The 22,092-nt window shown below is 45.2% G+C and overlaps 1 protein-coding gene across 3 annotated transcripts in view; it reads left to right on the top strand.

Moving 5' to 3' along the window:
* Window positions 1-22,092, top strand: part of LOC146866615 (E3 ubiquitin-protein ligase RNF170-like) — a 557,133-nt gene that overhangs the window by 320,979 nt on the left and 214,062 nt on the right. For all 3 annotated transcript variants that reach the window (XM_085636635.1, XM_085636636.1, XM_085636634.1), the window contains exon 4: window positions 1,297-1,426. In XM_085636635.1, the coding sequence (XP_085492761.1) occupies window positions 1,297-1,426 (130 nt within the window). The remainder of the gene's footprint in view (window positions 1-1,296; window positions 1,427-22,092) is intronic.

Here is a 22,092-nt window from a genome sequence, read left to right as displayed (position 1 = left end):
GAGCGCCCACGTTGCGCAGTTCATACCGTGCGCGCCTCGCCTTTTTTTACACAGTAACAATTTTTTTTTTCCCCCTTGCGGGTCCTTCAATTTATTTAATAAATGTGATTATTTCGTTTTTTTTTTATTTATTTAATTTTGCCGTGCGCGTACGGTAAGCTTACCGTACGCGCACTCCACGATTTTTTTTTTAAATTATTAAATGTATTTTTCGTACTTTTTGGTCCGTCGTGGATGCCCTGACAAACGCTAGGGGGTCTGCAACTCTCTCCGTTGCCCCCTTTTCACGTTATCCACCTTTGTTTTTCAGTGCGAGAGACAGAAAATGGCGGCCGACACTTTCTGATTTCGACCGATTCGAATGTTTACAGTCATGTAACCACCAATCAGAATTGAGCTCGCGCACGGCACCGTACGCGTACGGTAAGCTTACCGTAAGCGCACGGAGCGCGCTTACAGATATATATATATTGATTTAAATGCTATTTTCTCAGGACCTACTGAACAGATTTACACCAGACCTGCAAAAGGCACATCTCTCACCTGAGGACTACTTCTCTGCCAAATTTCAAGTAATTCTGTTCAGCCGTTCGGGCTGTAGCTCGGACTAAAGGTCCTATGGGAAAATGCATGGGGAAAACGCGTTTTGGGACCCCCCTTTTTTCTCAGCCCCCGCTTGACGAATCCCCCCGAGACTTTCAGGGTAGGAGCGGAGCGGAGTGCCCCACCTATTTTGAAAATTTCGCGAGGATTCGTCAACCGGCGCCAAAGTTATTCCAAATAGAATGTTGCGGATTTCCTATGGAAACACGGTCCTAACTATAACTATCTACTGGCGACCGCCAGTAGATTATATATATATATATATATATATATATATATATATATATATATATATATATATATATATATATATATATATATATATATATCTTAATCCATATATCTTAATCCAGAAGAACAAAAGTGCTTGAAAAGCAAACATTAGAAGTACACACGTAATTTGTTAATCTTTAGGGCTGGCACAAACGTAAGAAGGAAATCCAACACAAGCTAAAGTTTGGAAGTGAGAATACCAGTAAAGCCAACCAGTGGAAAGCAGTTAGTCAATACCTAATGAATGAAGTTGCTAAACAGTTGTGTTTCTCAATGCTGTGGCTACATTCTTTTCATAAACTGTCCCAGAATTCTTAGATGAAGGAAGCTCCTGTATGATTTTGTTGTCTGTAAAAGAGTATAATCAAACAAGTTTAAAAATTGATTGCTGACTTTTACCAATATTTATCTTCTCTGCAGGATAATACAGCTCGGCAGGATAATGAGGCTCCTGAGCACCGGCTTCAGTACTACACTGACTTGTCCTGCCCAGTTTGCTTACAGCAGGCCACCCTTCCTGTTGAAACAAACTGTGGACACCTTTTCTGTGGTAAGCTGCTAGCAGTTGATTCCTGCTAAGGGAGTAATTCACATAGACCCATGCTGAACTACTGAAATTGTCATAAAAAGTATATGGGCACAGTGTAGCACCAGCACCAATTAGAGACCAGCTCAAGTTTTGTTTGATTTCGTTTTTGCCATGGAATTGCCAGCTGGGTTCGCTGGGGTTCCTGCCTGAGCAAAATTTAAAAATAAGCACGAAAATTAGGCGTGAATTAAAATGTGCATGTTCTTTCCCATTTTCATATTTTTACATGCAAGTGTAAATCAGGTGCATCCGGAACCTGCGATATAATTTGTGCCACTGTTTTCTGCAACCACAGTTTACCCAAGAATCTAAATGATTCCGCATTTTGCTTTCTTCTGAATCTTATTTTACATTTTCCCTTTATCAACCAGCACAGCTGGCAATATGTTTTTGTTTTTACTTGAACTTTCCAAAGAGTTTTTTTTCGAAGCAAAATTGATCCAATTGTAGGAATGGAGTGCTCGTACCAATAGCAATACTGCATAGCAGTAGTGGCAAGTGCAGAAACAGCATGATAGTAAAATATTTACCCAGAGGTAGATATTTCTTTTGTGGAAATCAAATAGAGTAAATAACGTTTGATCTATTTACATTTTTTAACTTCCCGTTCCATACATATGTATAAGCGACCATATTCCTCAATGTATTCAAAAATGTAACAGTGCCACATGTAGAGATGCCAGACATGTATGGTTTTAAAATCACTGTAGCAGCTCAACAGTTCACTATTTTAATCTCCTTTACCTTCACAGAGACTGTCTGGATTTTATTCTCTATGCAGTAATGTGACCACCGCTCTTCATGTGATTGACCGGCTGTCCGCATACGTGGTGGCAGATGTGCCATGTTATTTTGAGTCCACCCTTCCCAGTCGGATTATATTTTCTGGAAAGGATTTCTCGTGGCGACTCACATTTTGTAGAGTTAGTTGCTTTAAGGGGATTTTCTGTCATCCAGATTAACATTTGTGTACTGGAGATCCGCAAACTGATGTGACTTCTCTAGGATCGTTATGCTGATAGTACTAGGCTGTGGTTCAAAATGTCACCCACTACAGACATCAACAGATTAGGGTGCCTTTGCATTTGCCTCAGGTATTCGGCTACATTCTTTTTTCTCAAGCGGCCTTTGTTTTTTAACTTTTCATATTCTTTATCTGTGCATTGTATACCCTGATTCTTTCCTGATAACCCTCATTACTTCGAGTCCTACACTTCCTTGTCACAGTCCTTTTGTGCTGGACTGGATTCCACCCTTGGCATAAAGTTCAAAAGAATTCCGCTAAATTAAGTAGTGGTGTATTATGGAATATTACTTTGCCGCGCCTCAACTGGCGTAAAAATGATCTCCTTCCAAAAGATATTTATGTGTGCTATCAGAATCATACAATTGCAACTGAGCAGTTTCGAGGGATGGGTGGGTAGGTGGGCGGAATGGGATGTTTGGGGGGGTGGTATTAAAAATCAAAGGTTAAATTGAAGCAAGGTAATACGATTTTAGCTTACGTTTAAACAGTCCCTAGCAATTCACTAATTAACACCGATACTCCCAAAAGTGTTCTTTCTGTGTAAAGATCTAACTTGCTGCCAAATATGGTGTAATTCTGTTCAAGTGTGTTTTCCTGTATCGCGTCCCATATTTCTTATGGGAATTAACATGGGGAGAAAAGACAGTTTGGGATCCCCTTTTTAGGTCTCGCCTGGCTATCGCGTAAGCGATCGCACAGCGAGACCTATGTAGGGGCTTCAGAAAATGCTCCCAAAGGCTTCCCAGGCGGATCGGGTGGCGGTTACGCGCACAACCACGCGCAATCCATTTGCCACCAGCTACTTCCTGCGCGTGCGCCCCCTCACGCATTCAGAGAGATTTAGTAAGGGGCACAAGACCTTAGGAATGCGGTTTATGGCCAGTGCATGTGAGGCATTCAAGCGCGAAGCTGGCATCTGGCATCGGACTTGAAAGCAGCAGACTGCTTTCGCCAGCGCACGCTCGGCCTCACTTCCTGCATCCCCTCTTACAACAATTAACTTTCGTTATAACTCACACCCCTTATGCTCGTTCCCTCCCACCCTTCCTTTGATGTCAGCTTTTCTTGTTGTTTACAAACCACGCCACACACTGCTGCACGCCACTCACTGCTGCACGCCACACACTGCTGCACGCCGCACACTGCTGCACGCCGCACACTACTGCATTACACACTGCTGCATTACACACTGCTGCACGCCGCACACTGCTGCACGCCTCACACTGCTGCACGCCACACACTGCTGCACGCCGCACACTGCTGCACGCCTCACACTGCTGCACGCCACACACTGCTGCACGCCACACACTGCTGCACGCCACACACTGCTGCACGCCACACACTGCTGCACGCCGCACACTGCTGCACGCCGCACACTGCTGCACGCCACACACTGCTGCACGCCACACACTGCTGCATGCCGCTGCACGCCACACACTGCTGCACGCCACACACTGCTGCACGCCGCACACTGCTGCACGCCACACACTGCGGCACGCCACACACTGCGGCACGCCACACACTGCGGCACGCCACACACTGCGGCACGCCGCACACTGCTGCACGCCGCACAATGCTACACGAAACACTGCTAAACGCCGCACACTGCTGCACGCCGCACACTGCTGCACGCCGCACACTGCTGCATGCCACACACTGCTGCACACTGCTGCATTACTCACTGCTGCATGCTGCACAACACTGCTGCACGCAGCACACTGCTGTACGCCGCACACTGCTGCACGCCACACACTGCTGCACGCCACACACTGCTGCACGCCGCACAATGCTACACGAAACACTGCTGCACGCCACACACTGCTGCACGGCACAAACTACTGCACGCCGCACACTGCTGCACGCCACACACTGCTGCACACTGCTGCATTACTCACTGCTGCATGCTGCACGACACTGCTGCACGCAGCACACTGCTGCACGCCGCACACTGCTGCATACTGCTGCACGCCTCACACTGCTGCACGCCTCACACTGCTGCACGCCTCACACTGCTGCACGCCACACACTGCTGCACGCCACACACTGCTGCACACCACACACTGCTGCACGCCGCACACTGCTACACGAAACACTGCTGCACCCCACACACTGCTGCACGCCACACACTGCTGCACGTCGCACAATGCTACACGAAACACTGCTGCACAGCACACACTGCTGCACGCCGCACACTGCTGCACGCCACACACTGCTGCACACTGCTGCATTACTCACTGCTGCATGCTGCAAGCCGCACACTGCTGCACGCCGCACACTGCTGCACGCCGCACACTGCTGCACGCCGCTGCACGCCACACAATGCTGCACGCCTCACACTGCTACACGAAACACTGCTGCACGCCACACACTGCTGCACGCCGCACACTGCTGCACGCCTCACACTGCTGCACGCCTCACACTGCTGCACGCCTCACACTGCTGCACGCCTCACACTGCTGCACGCCGCACACTGCTGCATGCCGCACACTGCTGCACGCTGCACACTGCTGCACTCCACACACTGCTTTTATGCGAGTTTATGCTACTGACATTGTAAATGACAATGCCTTTTATTTGTTTTAAAACCAAAACATAAATAAAAGGCATTGTAATTTTACAATGCCAATAGCTCAAACTCTTATAAATGCGAGACCTATTGCATTGCAAATGCTTGTATTGTCTGCCACCGCTCGACGGATCCAGCAAAGAGCTGAGGTGGGTGAACTTTGTTTGTGGAAAGTTTTGTGAAGATTTGTCTTACGTCACTTGTAGGAAGGTGGAATCTGACTAATGGTTGCCCCCAACTTTTTGCCTGGTATTTGAGTGGTTTTTGACTAGTCTGGCTGGGGTCCTGCTATCCAGGACCCCAGCCTATCTGCTTTCTCCCTAAAACTGATGTGAGTACTCTAGGTACAAACCTAATTGGATGCTGGGCATGCCCTACCAGTCCCTTGTAGATGGTACCCTAGGTACCCAGGGCATGGGTCCCTCAGTAGGCCTACCAGGGCTGCAGCACTTATTGTGCCACCCTGGGACAGCCACACAAACTGACACCACCAGACCACTACTGTAGTCTGGGTAAGGTGGTGCTAGCACCCCTTACAGGGATATAGGTACCCTATATCCCACCCCATTACAACACATATACTCTCATAGGTCACCCCTATAGCAGGCCTTGGTAATCCTACAAGGCAGGGTGCTGAGGTATGTGTGAGGGGGGACCCCTACATGAGTAGGGCCTCTCTGCAACCGTCGTAAAATCGTTACTGGGTTGTTTGTAGTGTAGCCATACCATATACTCTTAACCGCATTATTAGTCTATTGCGATATTGCGATAACTTGAGAATGGCTACACAGAACCATATCGTGTTTGGTGTCAAACATGTAGGAATCATACCCCCAGTCCAGCCATGGGCATGAGGGTACGATTCCCCCTTGCTAGAAGGGCGATATGGGAAAAGCGGTAGAATTTAGACACCAATTTAAAAGTGCACAAGTTTCACAAAATGGCTACTGCCCACCACCTACACGACCCTGGCTGGCTGTTGCTGGGGAAAACCCCAGCCTCGCCAGCTGAACAATAGGGCTCCTGTGGCAGGGAGGTGCTAGCATCTCCCCAGACAGGATAATGTGGATTGGAACAGGGTGGGTGCACCAAATGTCCTTTCAGAGTTGCACGTAGGCAGCTGCAGAGACCTAATTCTGCATACACCGCTTGGAACCGGTTCAGGGGCATCCTGCCCCTCGCCCAGGCGGGAAACACACAAAGGGGAGAGGGTGTAGCCACCCTTTCCTGCCTCACCAGCCATTGGTGGACACTACTCTGGACACTCCCCTAATCTTGGGGATAAAGGTGAATAACGTGGCCCCAGAGCCTCAGATTAATTTGGAACTTCACAGAACCGACCTTCGACGAGCTGCTGCCCAGCTGACTGAAGAAATCTCCCTTGGGATAAAGGAGTTATTCCCCTGCTTGGCAGGCACCTGAAACACTGCAAGTGACCCGGTTGGAACTTCGCTGCTCTCACGAACTTCGACGACTTCCAGAAACCTAGAGGTGGGTTTCCAGCGCATCCCAGAGGCCAGTGAGTGTGCTCAACGAGTTTGGGCACCGTGGACCGCGTGGGTGCCGAGATCCCCAATACCCCAGGACACCGGCCACCTCTTGCATAGCACACGACCCTGACCAGTGGGGAAGTTGTGCTTTGGCCCGTTTTCGAGCCAACCACTCTACAACATTTGTGCCAAAGACCGGCGCCCTAGCCCCCTCCGGTGGCCCGTGGGTGCCCTTTTACGCATGCCAAATTGCCGCCTCCCGCGATCCTTTGTCTCTCGACTTGTGGGCCCTAGCGGAGGTCTATCTCGACAAACAAGAGTTCCCCTGGTTGCTCCAGGCCTGCTCTACAGTCTCTCCAGAGGAGACCTCTCCCAGACCTCGTGGGTCTGCACTGTAGTTGATTTGTTTATTCTTCGTGGGTTGCGGTTGCCAAGGCTTAGTGGATCCAATCCGGACACTAACACCGCAGCGACCCTCATCCGACGTGGGACAGTCGCCCTCCGGAAGCTGGCCTTCCTTGAAGCCTCCCGGAGCCCGTGGCTGCAGATCCAAGCAACAGCACCTCTCACCTGAAGCACCCGACATCGAAGGGCTCTTTGTTTTGAGCCTCCTGGTCACTGTGCCGTGACCCAGACTCTGTCCCCTCTGCTTTCAGGTTCTTCTCTACAATCTTCACATCTTTGATCTTCACGACATCATCGACGCTTTTGGCTAGCAGAACTTTTGACTATTTTCCTATAGAAAATCAGCCCGCGACCCGACACCAGAATCGACCTATGCACCCGGCTTCCCTGGGGCAGGTAACAGTGGTACTACGGTACTCTCGAGGTGGTGGGCTCTTCAAAAGCATAACTCCAAAGTTTTAACTTTGTACTATTGCTAGAAGTATTTTTAATCTGTTTATTTCAAACCGCGACATTCTCCATAGGCTAACATTGAGATCCCGATAGCAGCTCTTTGCACTGCACGCGTCTCCCGTTGGTCCCCTTCTCATAACTGTGGGTGGATTCTGAAGGGGCAAGCGATCCTGAATGCCCTAGGCATTGCCTGTAGAATTGTCGTGGTTCTTATACCACTATTTTAGTATATGGTTTGGTCCCCCCCGGGGCCCATTGATTTCTGTGCTATTTATTGTGTTTATAAATGCTTGTTTGAAGTGTAACTTTGCCACTAGTCACATAAAGCGACTGTGGGATTCTGTCTAGAATAAATACATATATTTTATATATATACCTGTGTGGGCTACTCTTTCATTTGGTTATTCAAGAGGTTTTTAGGGTAAAACAATAAGCTTAACACTCCTTCAAGACTTAGCCTGATGGCTGCTCTCCACAGCTACCACTAGGATAGCTTTCTTTAAAGGTTGTCTTAAACCTATCATCAATAAGAGTCGAATTGGACTAATGCAAGGTGTCCCTATAACTAGGAACAGCATATTCCAGGCCAACTTCTCACATCACCAAAGTTCTTAACGGAACAAAAACACTCTTTCTGTGGAAACTGTAACCTAACTAATAAAAACAAAGTAGCAACTACCACTGTATAATAAATATACAATATTGTATAGTATTAACCAGACCCCTAAGTTACATAGAGCTTCACACAGCAGCATTCGAAATAATAAATGAGACTTGCATAGAACAATATACGAGCCCCATATATGAAACATGCAATACAAGATAAGCAATTTTTCAGGCTCGCAGTAGTTCTTGGAAAGAGAAGTCTGTTCAGTATATGAAGAGGTCTGGAGTGGTATAGGAGGTGTAGATTATATATGTACAAGGGATCATTACTCCCTGCCCAATTAGATAGATCATTGGAAAGGCACATGTTGTAAGTCCAGGAGTGAGGAAACATGTTACCTTTTCAGTCTAAGCAAGCCTTTCTTTTGGAGGTTGCATTGTCTGTTGAGAAGTGGTACACGACAGGTTGTCACTGAGGAGGCACCTACAGTATGAGAACTGAGGCGTAACCTAACATCACCTGAGCTAAAGGAGGACATCCTTCCAAAAAGATGAATAAAGACCTCATATAATGAATGGTAGGGAGGAGCCTTTTCTTTGGGGATGCATGGTTTAAATGGAAATCAGGAAGTACTATATCCTGATGCAAGGGAAGATCAGAAGCATGTGAGCACATAAGCTCCTTGTTTTCATGAAACCCTAAAAGCAGTGGCATCAGGTGGAATAACTACATTAGATGTTGAAACCATTGTACTATGCCCCTTTTCATTCCATCAGAGACAGACTCAGGCAAAAACAGAAAGAGATCCTTACTCATGTCTGCAAAGAGATGTTTTTGTTTATAGATTAGTATTTCTATCAGAAGCTCTGTACATAGTTACATGTCAATTAATTAGATAACTAGTGGAAAATTGGTTACAATGAGTTGTGATTATGTTGTTTGGTATCAAAACGGGACAGTTGCTTAACATTACATTATAATAACAGTACACAACACTTGTTATAAGGCTGATTTGCCCAATATTACTCAGTTGTCGGTCAAATGTTGAAACCATGATTAGAACCCAGGTCTCTGTGTGCCAAAATGAGCAACATTGTCACAAGCCCACCTTCTCGAATCATGGGACACCGCCAATCATTAATAACCTGTCTAACTTTGCAGGCATGCAGCTGAGATGGCACTCAGGAATAGATCAATCTGTTGACGGGATCCGCAGGCCCATTCTCTCCCTTGAAGAATTGCTGCTGACATACCCAGGAGACTGTCTTTTCTCTAAGCAAAGCTTGCCGTTTATCAGACAGTAGAAAGGGAGTTAAGAATATCTCTAATAACACCCTGACATCAAATTTGGTAGGTAGTATTACCAATCAAAGTTATTCATCATATGCTGAGACTCCAGACTAGTAGTTTCAAACACCTGGGAACTAGGAAATGAAAGTGTTAAGTGATGCCCTGCCAGTGTTTTGAGATGACCTTTTGTCCAGGGATCAGTGGAGTTTTTTTTGTTGCCATACATCTGTAGTCATTTTGTGGTTAGATGCTCCTTCCCTAGAAGAGAGGCGAGACTCCAGGCTCTCTCTTGGTTCAGGATAAGTTTCCTAGTTTTCTCTGAAACAAGCCTCTATTAAACCTCAAAGTCTGGAGAAAGGGTAGTCTTCCTGCTGTTGATCAACACTCCATGGTTGTACTGGTGTAGAGTGGACCAGCTGTGCATTGACCCTAGAGAAATATAAATCTTATATTAGTGACTCTTGGTATGAAAACATAAAATTAGCCCCTGCACTTGTAAGGCTTCCTTTAGTTAGGGCATCGATTGTAGAGAGACCGGCTTGAAGATGTGTTGATTGAGAAGTCTGCTGCTCAAGGCCCTGAGTTTGAGTACTATCCATATTTCTCCAGATACATTCAGCATAAGGACAAGAATAGAATGCATATTCCTATTTTTTGTGTGGATCAAGTTGGTCAATAGCTGTCTTTTGAAGGAAATGTCCTCTTGGGCATGGCATGTTAGTCCAGGACTCCGTAGTCGGACTCCATGTTACCCTATGGTCTTGGAATCTTTGTGTCAGCTGGCACTTTGCTTTACACATTGCTTTCTACGCTGCCCTGTTGCTCTTTCTTCTTGTGGCAGTACCAATATCTCTTTTTTGGGCTGGGTCCCTTCCATCTGCAAGGCTGAATAGATTAAATGTTCTTTATTTCTTCTGTTTCTTTTAGCCACTATTGTGCTTTCTGTCTGAATCGTGAAGCGCTTTTGTGAATGTATACTTCTTGACGCTTTCAATTTATTCTTCTAGAAATACGCGAAATTTAAGCCCAGTTTGGTAGTTTATTTCTTTATCGGAGTTTTATATAGAGCGAACTTGACCCGAAGGTATCTGGTACCAGAGCGCTTTACATAGCACCAGTTGCGTTACATGAGGACACATTCATTTCTTTATTTTTTTTGTTAGGCACGGGGAGATTAAGTGATTTGCCCAGAATCATAGGAAGTTCAGCATCATTGCCGAGACTCGAACCCGGTTCCCCAGATTCAAGGTCGACCGCCCTAGCCGTTAGGCCAACTCCTCTCCCCAATATTGTGAGATTGGCACCATGATGGTGGTCAGACACTCTCCACAGAGGAAGGTAGCCACTCTTGCAGCGTTCATGCACACAGTGACCTACAATTGTTTTGTGCATACGCCACTGTAGGTGACTGAGACTTTTTCAGTGGGGCAGGGTCAGCTTTGTGCTATTCTTCAACTCTGGCCTGCTTCTGTATTATACTGGTTGGAGTATGGCCTGTAGAGAGAGACGAAGTTAAAACGCAACACTAAAATCATGACGTCATGTTTGAGTCATTTGTGGCTGTAGATGCATGTGCTATGCATGCTCCTACCATCTAGTGTTGGGCCTAGATGTGTGCAAGTAAGTTGTTTTCTTCAAAGAAGTCTTTCGAGTCACAAGGTATTGTGACTCATCCTTTTGGTGATAATTCGCATGATCACTGGCTCCGTTGTTAGATTGTTTTCCTGGACGGCAGGTGTAAATGGAATGTGAAGCAAAGCGATATATGAAGATGTTCATGCACAAGAAACAGTCCAACGGCCAGAGGCATCTGGGGAGGAGGTTGGACGCAAGTGAAACTACAACACTACATGACATGAACAGATGCTTACATGGTAAGTAACATTTTCTGTTCGAGGCATATGTGGCTGTAAATAGATATGCTGTGCATAGACTGTAGAGCAGTCCTCCTGAAAAGCGGTGGCTAACCTGTGGGTCATACAGCAGAATGAGTGTATGGAGCACTGCCTGACCAACATTAGCTTGTTGTCGGTCTAGGACATTCACACAATAATAGTTTGTAAAAGTTTCTGCTTTGCATACATCAGCTATTGAGATGTTCCTCAGAAAGGCCATAGAGGCTCATTTCTTCTTAGTGGTGTGGGCTCTAGGAAGAGTGAGCAGATTCCTTTTAGCTTTAGCATAGCATGTCTGGATGCTTCTAACTATCTATATAGCAATGTCTGACTTGGATAGACCGTTTCCTTAGTGGAGTTTGGAGAAAGCAACTGAAGCATCCTGAACAATAAATCCGGCACTCAGGAATGCTAATTTAAGAAGTTTATTCCAAGAGAAATGATCCCGTCCATCAGCAAGCAGACAGTCAAGTAACTGAATCAAATCAGAACCTTTTCATGCACAGAACTCCATGACATCAGTAAGATTCTATTTTAACATAGCATAAGAACTTACAAATATAAACATCACAATAACAATATAAGTGGAATACCACACATCTCCCTTCCTTGAAAAGAGAAATTAATTATGAAAACATGAAATAAAAATGATAACTTAAACAAAATCCGAAAGATAACTAGGTCTCTTTGTTAACCTGGAAGAGCTTCTAGGATAATTAGAATCATTAACCTCATTAGACTTAGTGTGAGAGAAGGTAGAATTTCCATTAGTTAAATCCACATTCTTGTCATGTTTTAAATTACCTCTAAACACAACTACTCTATTTAAGTTCCAAATGCGATGGTCTTGTGTTTGAATAGCATTATTAATTTTTTTTATCACCTTGATGGGTTTCATGAATTTAAACAAAGAGCTTCCCAACATACCAGAACGCTTAATCATGACCCAGTCACCTACTTTCACTTCATTTTTCTTTACAACGTTCTTAGCATCAAAATATGATGTTCGAGGCATATGAGCTGCAGATTACACACTTGTGCATAGATCGCCATCTGGTGTTTGCAGTTGTTTTTCCTCTTGGAAAGTCTTTGGAAGTCACGAGGTCGGTGACTCCTCCTTTGGATCGTATTGCGCATGGGCTTTGGCACCATCCTCAGATTGTTTTTTTACGCCATCGGTCTCGGATGTAATCTTCGCGCTCCGGTTCCGAACAGCTTCCAGTTCGACGATCGACGCGCAATCCTCACCCAAATTCGCGGTATTGTTTCGATCGCGATCTCCCCACTCGACTCGCCTCTCATCGGCAAGACCTTCGGTTCCAGTCGTCGTCGACGGCGGGCTTCGGGCCTACTCAAGCTCCGGTCCTGGCTAATGGAAAGGACTCCATTTAAAAAGTGCCCTAGATGTGGGTCCAAATTCCCCCACACCGATCTCCACGAGGTATGCAATCTCTGCCTCTCCCCTGAACACGAGGCTCAAGACTGTCCGGCGTGTAAATCCTTCCTGTCCAAGAAAACTATTCGCGACCGAAGAGCCAGAAGAACCATGGCACACTCCTCGACGGCGATCCCGGACGACATCTTTGGGGAAGGCGTCGACGCTCCAGAATAACATACCGACGAGGGACTCGTCAGCGCCTCTGAAGCTGACGATTCTGATGTGGAGGACATCACTCCGGCACAGAGGGTCGTGAGTACTAATCTACCCCCTCCCACACCCTCACCGGCACCCAAAAAGGCTTCGGTCATGCCTTTGCCTTCAGGCCTAAGCAAGACCAAAGACACTGCTTTCCACACCGCACCTTCGGGACCGGTAAAGAAGCCAATTAAGCCTTCGGGAGGCTCGGGCTCGAGCCAGCCCACCGTCGGAGCCGATAAACTCTTCGGCACCGAAAAAGAAACCGGCCTCCATCTCGACACCGAGCCCCACACCGAAACACTCGGGGTCGAGACCCAGCTCCTCGGCACCGACCCCATCTTCGGTACCGACAAAAGCACACAAGGCCACCGACACTTCGAAGCCGAAATCCAACTCGGCGCCTACTAAACAATTGGAGCTTTCCAAGCATGGTTCCAAACAACGAACCAACACCGATAAACCTAAGAAACCACCGGCCCCAATGCCTTCGGCGCCGACGGACCAACCAACCTCTCTAGAACTATTCGCACTGGATCCCTTACAAAAAACACTAACTAAGGATCCCAAAACTGGACATTTGATGCTCTCGATCAAAAAGAGACAGTTAGAGAAACCTCCTCCACCTCCAAAAAGGAAGGACTCTGCTACCTCCCTTTTCAGACTACCTTCCCCACCTCCACCACCTCCTCCACCTTCCCCTCCTCCACCCCCTCCTCATCATTCCCCGACCCCATCCCCGGATGATCATGATCAAGCGGATCCATATGATGACATAGGGGATGTGCCCCATGATACACCTACAGGGGACCCCACTCCCACAGGATCCCCAGACCCATGGGACGATTATAATATCCCTGATATCCCTAACGTCCCACAAGACGATCTTTACCCTTCCAGACCTTCTCCACCAGAAGACTCCTTGGGGTTCAACCATTTACTGCAAAGGGCGGCACACTACCACGGGGTGGATTTACATACCGACCCAGGGAAGGAGGATTTCCTCCTAGATACATTTTACACCACGCATAGGACCACCTCCATATTGCCTATGCTTAAAGGTGTTATAAAACATGCGCCGGAGATCTTTAAGGACCCAGTCAGGGCCAGGGTCATTAACCCGCGCATTGAAAAGAAATATAAAGCTGCCCCAACAGATCCCTCCTACATCAGAGGGCCAGCGCCACTAGATTCCCTGGTAGTATCCACAGCACGGAAAAGGGCCAACTCCCAGGCGTCAGGCGACGCACCACCACCTGACAAAGAGTCTAAACTCTTGGACGCATCAGGCAAGCGTACTGCATCTCAAGCGGCCAATATATGGCGTATCGCCAGTACACAAGCACTACTAGCGAGGTATGACAGGGCCCATTATGACGAGTTAGAAGCCATAATGCACCATCACCCTGATAAATACAAAGCTAGGGCCAATGAGCTAATTCAGGAGGGCAAAACAATTACTAATACCTCCATACAATGTGCCTTGGATGCAGCAGACGCAGCCTCTAGGGCCATCAATACTAGTGTCCTCCTCCGTCGCCATGCCTGGCTAAGGATATCAGGTTTTAAACCGGAGGTACAAGCCTCCATCCTCAACCATCCCTTTGACCAGGAACATTTGTTTGGCCCAAAAGTGGATGACGCCCTAGAAAAAATGAAAAAGGACACTGACACGGCAAAATCCATGGGAGCCTTACAATCTCACCCTCCCAGACGCTCCTTTCGCCGCTCTTCCTTTCGGAGCACATCCAGAGGCTACTCCTCAGACACCACTTCCACTTCATACAAATCCCCTACTCAGTCCACCTTTACAAGGGGTTATCAAAGAGGTGGCTACAGGGGCAACAATAACAAAGGCAGAGGCAAAACAAACACCGCCCGCTCTGCCATCGCGCCTACCCAATGACTTCCCTCCACTTCCCCCAGACCATCCCACTCCGGTCGGGGGCAGACTCCAACATTTCCTTCCGGTCTGGACTACCATCACCTCAGACAAATGGGTAACACAAATAATTCAGGCAGGCTACTGCCTAGAACTAATATCTACCCTGCCAAACATTCCACCCAGACAACGCCCAATGTCACCAGAACATCTACGGCTACTCAAGCAGGAGGTAATCTCCCTCCTAGACAAAAACGCAATAGAACACGTTCCTACCAACCAACAAAATATGGGGGTCTACTTCCTATATTTTCTCATACCAAAAAGGGACGAGACTCTACGGCCCATCCTAGACCTTCGGCCCCTAAACAAATACATACACTCAGACCATTTTCATAGGGTGATGCTTCAGCAGGTACTTCCGCTGCTTTCCCAAAACGACTTCCTCACCACTATGGACCTAAAAGACGCTTATTTCCACATTCCAGTGCACAACGCTCACAGGAAGTACCTCAGATTTGTAGTGGACGGCCAACACTACCAATTCAAAGTGCTCCCGTTCGGAGTCACAACCGCACCACGAGTATTCACCAAGTGCCTAGCAGTGGTGGCAGCACATCTGCGATGACGACAAATTCATGTCTTCCCATACCTAGACGACTGGTTGATAATAGCCAGTTCATACAATCAGTGTGTACAACACACACACACCACGATCCAGCTACTTCACCAGCTAGGCTTCACGGTAAACCACGAAAAGTCCCATCTACAACCATCCCACATAAAACAATATCTAGGTGCCACTATAGACACCTCAAAAGCGCTCGCCTACCCCAATCCTGCCAGGATTGCAAGCATTCAGGCTCTACACGCAAAATTCATAGCACAACACTCCCTTCCAGCTCGGGTGTTCATGCAACTAATAGGGATGATGGCCTCTTGCATCTTCATAGTACCTTACGCAAGACTCCAGATGCGTCCTCTCCAAGAGTGCTTAGTGCACCAATGGAACCAGGCCCAGGGTCAATTAACAGATCTGGTGTTGGTAGATGGTCGTACCCATCGCTCTCTGCAGTGGTGAACCACCACAAACCATTCCAAAGGTCGACCGTTCCTGGACCCGGTTCCCCAGATAGTACTAACAACAGACGCATCGCTCTCCGGCTGGGGAGCTCATCTATTACATCTCACCATGCAAGGCAAATGGACACCTCAACAGAAGCTACTCCATATCAACTATCTGCAATTACTAGCAATCTTCCTAGCCCTAAAATCTTTTCAAACACAGATTTTAGGCAAGGCAGTCCTAATATGCACAGACAACATGACCGCCATGTATTATATTAAAAAACAAGGCGGCACACACTCTCCACAGCTCTCTCAATTAGCACAGAGCATATGGAGATGGGCCATACCCCAGAAAATCTTTCTCCTAGCCCAACATGTCCCAGGAGTCCAAAACACTATGGCAGATCTACTCAGCAGACAAACACAACAACTCCACGAGTGGGAACTTCACACGCAAGTTCTTCACCTGTACTTTCAAATGTGGGGGCATCCACAGATAGACCTCTTCGCCACCCACGAAAACACAAAATGCCCAAGCTTCGCCGCCAGATACCCACACCCATTGTCCAAAGGCAATGCGATATGGATGAACTGGTCAGGCAGATTTGCGTATGCTTTTCCGCCTCTCCCACTCATTCCACTAGTGGTGCGCAAACTACAACAGCACTCCCTCATACTAATATTAGTAGCGCCAACTTGGGCCAGACAACCGTGGTACACCACACTGCTAAAACTATCGGTAGTACCGCATCAAAAATTACACCTCTCTCCACACCTCTTAACCCAGAACCATGTTGAGATCAGACACCCGGACCCAGCTCAGCTCAACCTTGCGATCTGGCTCCTGAAATCCTAGAATTCGGGTACCTAAATCTTCCCCCTGACTGTATGAACGTCATCAAAGAAGCTAGGCGCCCTACCACTAGAGCGTGCTACGCCGCCAAGTGGAAACGTTTTGTTGTCTATTGTCATAACAACACCATCGATCCCCTAGATGTGTCCATTCAACACATCATAGGCTACTTACTCCACCTACAAAGGTGCAATCTAGCCTATACGTCCATTCGACTACACCTCGCAGCCATAGCAGCTTACCTACAAAATAGGCAACATCTCTCACTCTTTAGAGTACCTCCCATTAAAGCATTCATGGAAGGCCTTAAAAGAATATTTCCCCCCAGAGTGCCACCCTCACCTGTGTGGAACCTAAATATCGTTCTCACCAGACTAATGGGACCTCCTTTTGAACCACTACACAAATGTGAACTTCAATTCTTAACATGGAAAACCGCTTTTCTTGTAGCCATCACTTCCCTCAGAAGGGTCAGTGAGATACAAGCACTTACTATTCAAGAACCTTTTCTACAAATGCACCATAATAAGGTGGTTCTCCGTACCAACCCCAAATTCCTCCCCAGAGTCATTTCTCCATTTCACCTAAACCAATCTGTAGAACTACCAGTATTTTTCTCGCAACCACGGACCGTTGCAGAAAGAGATCTTCACACACTAGATGTCAAACGAGCCTTACTCTACTACATCGAGAGAACACAACCTTTCCGTAAGACCAAACAACTGTTTGTCTCTTTTTCTCCACCACACAAAGGCAACCCCATCTCAAAATCAGGGATAGCTAGGTGGATTGTCAAATGCAATCAGATTTGCTACCACAAAGCAAAACAAACGCTATCCGTTCCCCCCTAAAGCCCATTCTACACGTAAAATAGGGGCTTCACTGGCTTTCCTAGGAAACATCCCATTAGATGATATCTGCAAAGCAGCTACATGGTCAACACCGCACACTTTCACTAAACACTATTGTGTAGATGTGCAAACTAAGCAACAGGCTAGTGTGGGCCAGGCTGTACTCAAAACATTATTTCAAACCACTGCAACAGATACGGGTGGTCGTCGCTAACGGTGGGTACTGCTATATAATCTATGCACAAGTGTGTAATCTGCAGCTCATATGCCTCGAAAGGAATATGCTACTTACCAGTATGCATCTGTTCTTGGCATGTAGAGCGGCAGATCTACACACGCCCACCCGCCTCCCCGGCTACCTTTATCTGTTCCAGTTTATCTTATTTAGATACAACACACATGGACATCTTCACTGTTTATTACTACGCTCCATCATTTCCCTGCTGGCGAAAAACAATCTGAGGATGGAGCCGAAGCCCATGCGCAATACGATCCAAAGGAGGAGTCGCCGACCTCGTGACTTACAAAGACTTTCCAAGAGGAAAAATAACTGCAAACATACGGACCCAACACCAGACGGCGATCTATGCACGAGTGTGTAGATCTGCAGCTCTACATGCCAAGAACAGATGCATACTGGTAAGTAGCATATTCCTTCATTTGTTTAGCCTTTTCCTCTTCCATTCTTTGAATATCCTTACTATCACATGCACTCTCCTTTCCCTTCAATAATTCATACTTATTAACCCAATAAGGTTCCACACAAGTATTGGGTACCCTACCACGAAACAACAAAAAGGGATTTTTCCCAGTCGTCGCATGTGGAGTTAATCTGTACGCTTCAATTTTCAAGATGACTTCTTTTTTCCAGTATAGACCCACACTTTTGGCTAACGCAATGGTTTCTTTAATAACTTTGTTGAATCTCTCAACCATGCCATTTTCCTCGGGATGGTAAAGAGCAGACGTTTTATGGACAATCCCTCTAGAAGATAAGAATTGTTCCATTTCCTTAGAAATAAGTTGGACACCATTGTCAGATAAAATTGAAATTGGTAAACCTTCCCTAGAAAATAAATTCTTCAGACATTCAATTACACTACAAGAATTAACAGCTGATAAAAATAAAATCTCTGGCCACCTTGAATACATGTCAATGACTCCTAACAAAAACATTTGTGATTCCTTTCCATGTATAGGACCAACTATATCAAGGGCAATGTCTTGCCAAGGCCCATTAGGTCGCCTTCTTAAAACCATAGGTTGTACATGAGTACACTTAGATTTGTCACTGATAGCACAAGGAATACAATCTCTTATAACTCGCTCCACCATTTTGTCCATTCCAGGCCACCAATATGACATACGAAGTCTTTCTTTACTTTTAGACAAACCTGAGTGAGAAACATGCACTAAATCAATCAATTCCTTTCTAAGACTAGTGGGTGGAATCAATCTTGTCCCTCAAAATAGCAAACCATTGTCCACTGATAATTCATTCCGTACAATCCAAAAAGATCTTGTAGATTCTGACCCGTCTTTGCTACTGTTCCACCCTTTTTTAACTAAAGACATCACTTCACACAGAGTTGCATCATTGCCTAATTCTTCAGACCATCTTATTTCTTAAATGATATCGTGATCTACAACACAAACCAATTCATCATCATCATCATCATCATCATCATCCGAAATATCTTCCTGCATATGATCACTTGAGACTAAACGTGAAAGCACATCCGCAACTCCATTTTCAATTCCAGGAATATATTTAATCCCAAAATTATACTCTTGTAAACCAATAATCCATTTGGTTATCCTGCCAGAAACCAGATCTAAGTCTTTCTTGCTAAAAATCTCAATCAAAGGTTTGTGATCCGTGTGTATCTCAAAATCCAAACCCCAAAGAAATGTTTTAAGTTTCTTTATTGCCCAAAACACTGCTAAAGCCTCCCTTTCTACAACCGAGTATCGTGTTTCTGGATCTCTCAGACTCCTTGACAAAAACATAATGGTTTGAATACCACTTGGACCGCTTTGTTTTAACACAGCTCCCAATCCTTTTTCACTCGCATCAGTAACCAGGATGGATTTGTTCGCTGGATTAAAGCTCTTTAATGAAGGAGCTTGGCTAAGTTTCTTTTTGATAGCAACAAATTCATCCTCGCAAAGATCAGACCACAAAAATTCTTAACCTTTGCGTAGCAGTTGCCTCATATTCACAATAGCAACAGCAAAACCCATCACAAACTTGGCATAATATTCAATCATTCCTAAAAATTTCATTAATTCAGTCTTATTTGTAGGAGAACTAATTTTTGTTATGGTATCAATCAAATCAGCTTTGGGTTTTACACCATCCCCATTTATGTTATGTCCCAAGTAGTTAATAGTGTTAGACCTAAACTTGCACTTTCCCACTTTGATTGTGAGATTGTGTTTGCATAAGTTCCTCAAAACAGATTTAAATCTTGAATCATGTTCTACTTCATCTTTGGCAAATATCAAAATATCATCCTGATAAGTACATACCCCAGGAAGATCTTTTAATACTCTTTCCATAACACGTTGAAATACCGAAGAAGCAGACACTAACCCAAAGGGCATTCTCTTAAACCTAAAAGTGCCGAAGGGAGTGATAAAGGATGTATAGTCTCTGGATGACTCCTCTAACTCAATCTGATGATATGCAGATGTAAGGTCTATTCAGTAATATTGGGTAAAGGGTACCGATCCACCACAACACATTTGTTAAGTTGTCTCAGGTCAATGCAGAGACGCAAATCCCCATTGGGTTTGCATGCTGCAACGACCGGAGCAAACCATTCGGATTCTTCAACTTCTTCTATGACCCCGCTATTCCTTAATTTTTGAATTTCTTTCTTCATGTCTTCCCTAACAGAGAGTGGAACGTTTCTAATTTTAAAACACACAGGAACGGAATTCCCCTTTAATTGACTTTTGTGCTGATAGCCCTTTAAACAACCTAACGTTTCTCTAAACACATTAGGAAATTCTGCCTTTAGATTATGCACAAAACTATCATCACAGTTCTTTTCCACAGATTGGATTTTGTGTCTCAGTTGTATAGGAGGATTAGCATTTGGATCTAAAAATACCCCCAGGTCACCTTGATGTATCCAGCTGATAACACTGTCTCCTCTCTTTGAGACGTAAATCTTTCCAGATACTAATCTATCCTTGTATTCTATGAGGCCTATGAAATATCCTTGTAGCTTTATAGGTTCCCCCCATATGCTAACGGAATAATGTCCGCTTTCATTAGTGTAATCTTTCCCTTAAGCTTGGAATTAAAAAACTCATTTGAGATAATGGTGATCTTTGCTCCAGAGTCAAATAGTACCCTAGTTTGCTCTCCTTCCACCGAAATTTCGTCAAAGGGGCAAGATTTGTTATTAGATCTATTCTCAACCTGCACAATAATCTGTCCACCTTCAAGATCTTCAGAATTAGATCCTCCCATTGCCCCTTCATAGATTTCTACTTCCTTAACCTTAGGTTTAAGCTTGGTTTTACATAACGCTGTGAAATGACCCTTTATTTTACATTTGGAACATGTTTGGTTGAGAGCTGGACACCTTTTGTCATTGGCAAGATGTCCAGCCTTACCACATCTATAACATTTTCTTTCTGTCCATGTTTTATCAGCGTCTTTTTTTTATCAATTACATTTCGCTTTTCAGATTTAACTTTAACTATCTTAACACTGGCCCCTTTCTCAGAGTCCTTCTTTATGACAGCAACACACTTGAAAGAATGCTCAATACGTTTAGCAACTGTTAACACTTCTTCAAGGGTTGGTTCGTCTCTTAGCCACAATTCCTCCCTAACTTTCTCTATACTGCATCCAAACATGAATTGATCTTGGATGCGTTCGTCGGTCAAATTCTCGAATCTGCACGAAGAGGCAAGCTTTCCAAATTGGGTTACATAGTCTTCAATTGTCTCATCCGTGCCTTGCATCTGCTTTGCAAATTGTTACCTTTCGAGAATAGTACTGACTTTAGGCAGATAATGCTTGTCTAGTTTTTTAATACAAATCTCATTAGTCATTCAAACTATTAGATTCCAAAGATGGAAGATTTGGCAAATGGTCAAAAACATCTTGACCTTCGGATCCTAAACAATGAAGTAACAATGATGACTTACTTTCAGCGCTTATAGAAGGTCCACAGACTCCGCTCAAAATCAACCTTCCACTTTTTCCATTTTATAGGAGGTGTTCAAGGACAAGATAAGAAAAATGGAGCTGCTGTAACATTTTGCATTTCTACTGAAATTAATTTATCAATATATATAGACCTTGAATTGCACCTGGCGCAAACTAAAATTGAATCAAATCAAATGGAATATTATTAATTCCGACTGTAATTTTACCCAACAGCTCAAAATATTTGTTAAACTGTAAAACTGCACATGAGATAGAATGAGTTAATATCAAAGTGCAACAAGATTCATGAATTCATACAGGTAAGGATGAAAATTGTACGTTAGACAAAGACATACAAGTTCAAATTACCAACAAGGTGAGTGTGCCACCTTAGTATCACCAATCGTGGACATTCAAAATTTAGGTTTGAGTG

Source organism: Triturus cristatus, chromosome 2_1 (genome assembly GCF_964204655.1).
Source record: "Triturus cristatus chromosome 2_1, aTriCri1.1, whole genome shotgun sequence".
NCBI lineage: Eukaryota > Metazoa > Chordata > Amphibia > Caudata > Salamandridae > Triturus > Triturus cristatus.
The sequence above is the reverse complement of the archived record's forward strand: the minus strand, read 5'-3'. Positions and strand labels throughout refer to the sequence as shown.